General features: G+C 29.6%; 1 protein-coding gene across 1 annotated transcript in view; it reads left to right on the top strand.

Annotated features, from left to right (window-relative positions):
* Positions 1-440: 440 nt before the first annotated feature.
* The window catches only part of LOC108748543 (extracellular serine/threonine protein CG31145-like), a gene marked incomplete at its 3' end in the record, with an annotated part of 100242 nt that continues 99376 nt past the window's right edge, over positions 441-1306 (top strand). The window contains exon 1 of the mRNA XM_018486764.1: positions 441-1118. Within this exon, the coding sequence (XP_018342266.1) occupies positions 667-1118 (452 nt within the window). The remainder of the gene's footprint in view (positions 1119-1306) is intronic.

The following is a 1306-nucleotide window of genomic DNA, read 5'->3' as shown; positions in this document are numbered from 1 at the left end:
ATTGAAAGTGTGACAAAATGTTCGAATTTTGAAAAATATTCTAAGAAAAGCCCGAAGTATTTGTTAACTATCTATATATACAAAGAAAAAGACTGTCTTTCTGGTAGAAACTTAAAATGTTAAATCATCAAAGTGCAAGAATTTGAAAAAATATTGAAAGAACTAATAACTTATTAAGATAAAAGATTCTGAAGAAATCTTGACAAATCAAGTTACAAAAAAAGATATTAATAACTCGTTCACCTTGAAGATAATAGACCTTGAAACTTCATATCATCAATAATTAATTCAAAGAGATTTACAAAACCTCTTTGAATTATTCCTTATAAATCATTAATTTGCTAATTCTATAAATTTATAATTATTATACTATTAATATTTTGAAATAGATCATGAAAAAAAAGTATCTTAAAGAACCCACTTAATAAGATAAAGAATTCGATTACAAAGATAAAAAATTAAAAAAAATTTATTCGTTAAGATATATGCTCACACATTGAAAAAAGTCGATAATCTTGAAGTTTTAAATAATCAACGATTGATTAAAAAATCGTTTTTATATATTGTCAATCGGATAATTCACAGTTGCCATTAATTGAGCAAAAGTTATTGGAGAGGGAGAAGATACATAGAACGATCAGCAAGAAGCCTAATAAAAATACTAAAATGAGACTAAATGTTAGACTTATCCGTATTCGTGACAAGTTGGTTCTATGTTTGAGCGCGCTTGCCATCGTGTTCACGTTATTGTTAGTGATGGATTTACAAATGGACTTGGGCTACAGTGGCCATCATTTGAATCCCAGCCATGCTCGAGTTCGAATCGGTGATCTGCCGGAGACTGATACCATTTACAACAATTTCCGTCGGAAATTTCTTCAACGAGGTAACGGCAGTCGCGAACAGACTAATAACGACGTAACGCCCATCATTGAAAAATCAAAGAAAAGCGGGATAATGTCATTGTCATCAATAAAAAAGCACGATGATTTTTCGGATTTGATGGACTTGGTAGTGAACGGGTATGCAGTAAACGTTGATGAAGGAGTGGCAATAATTAGCAGAGAGGACAGAGAATATAATCCGACGATCGGAGAATTGAGAAAGATGACATTGAAGTGAGTATAACGAATTTGACGAAATTAAGTAAATATTTTTATCATATAGTACAAATATTATATAAAAAATGCCAATATTTGTAAAAAAGATCTTAGACATTACATTTTACGAAAAATTGAATCCATATAAGAAACGTATGTTATATTATGCTTTGACTTTTATGTTTCTTAAATATTCTTTTCATTTT

This window comes from Trachymyrmex septentrionalis, unplaced genomic scaffold (genome assembly GCF_001594115.1).
Source record: "Trachymyrmex septentrionalis isolate Tsep2-gDNA-1 unplaced genomic scaffold, Tsep1.0 scaffold230, whole genome shotgun sequence".
Lineage (NCBI taxonomy): Eukaryota > Metazoa > Arthropoda > Insecta > Hymenoptera > Formicidae > Trachymyrmex > Trachymyrmex septentrionalis.
The sequence above is the reverse complement of the archived record's forward strand: the minus strand, read 5'-3'. Positions and strand labels throughout refer to the sequence as shown.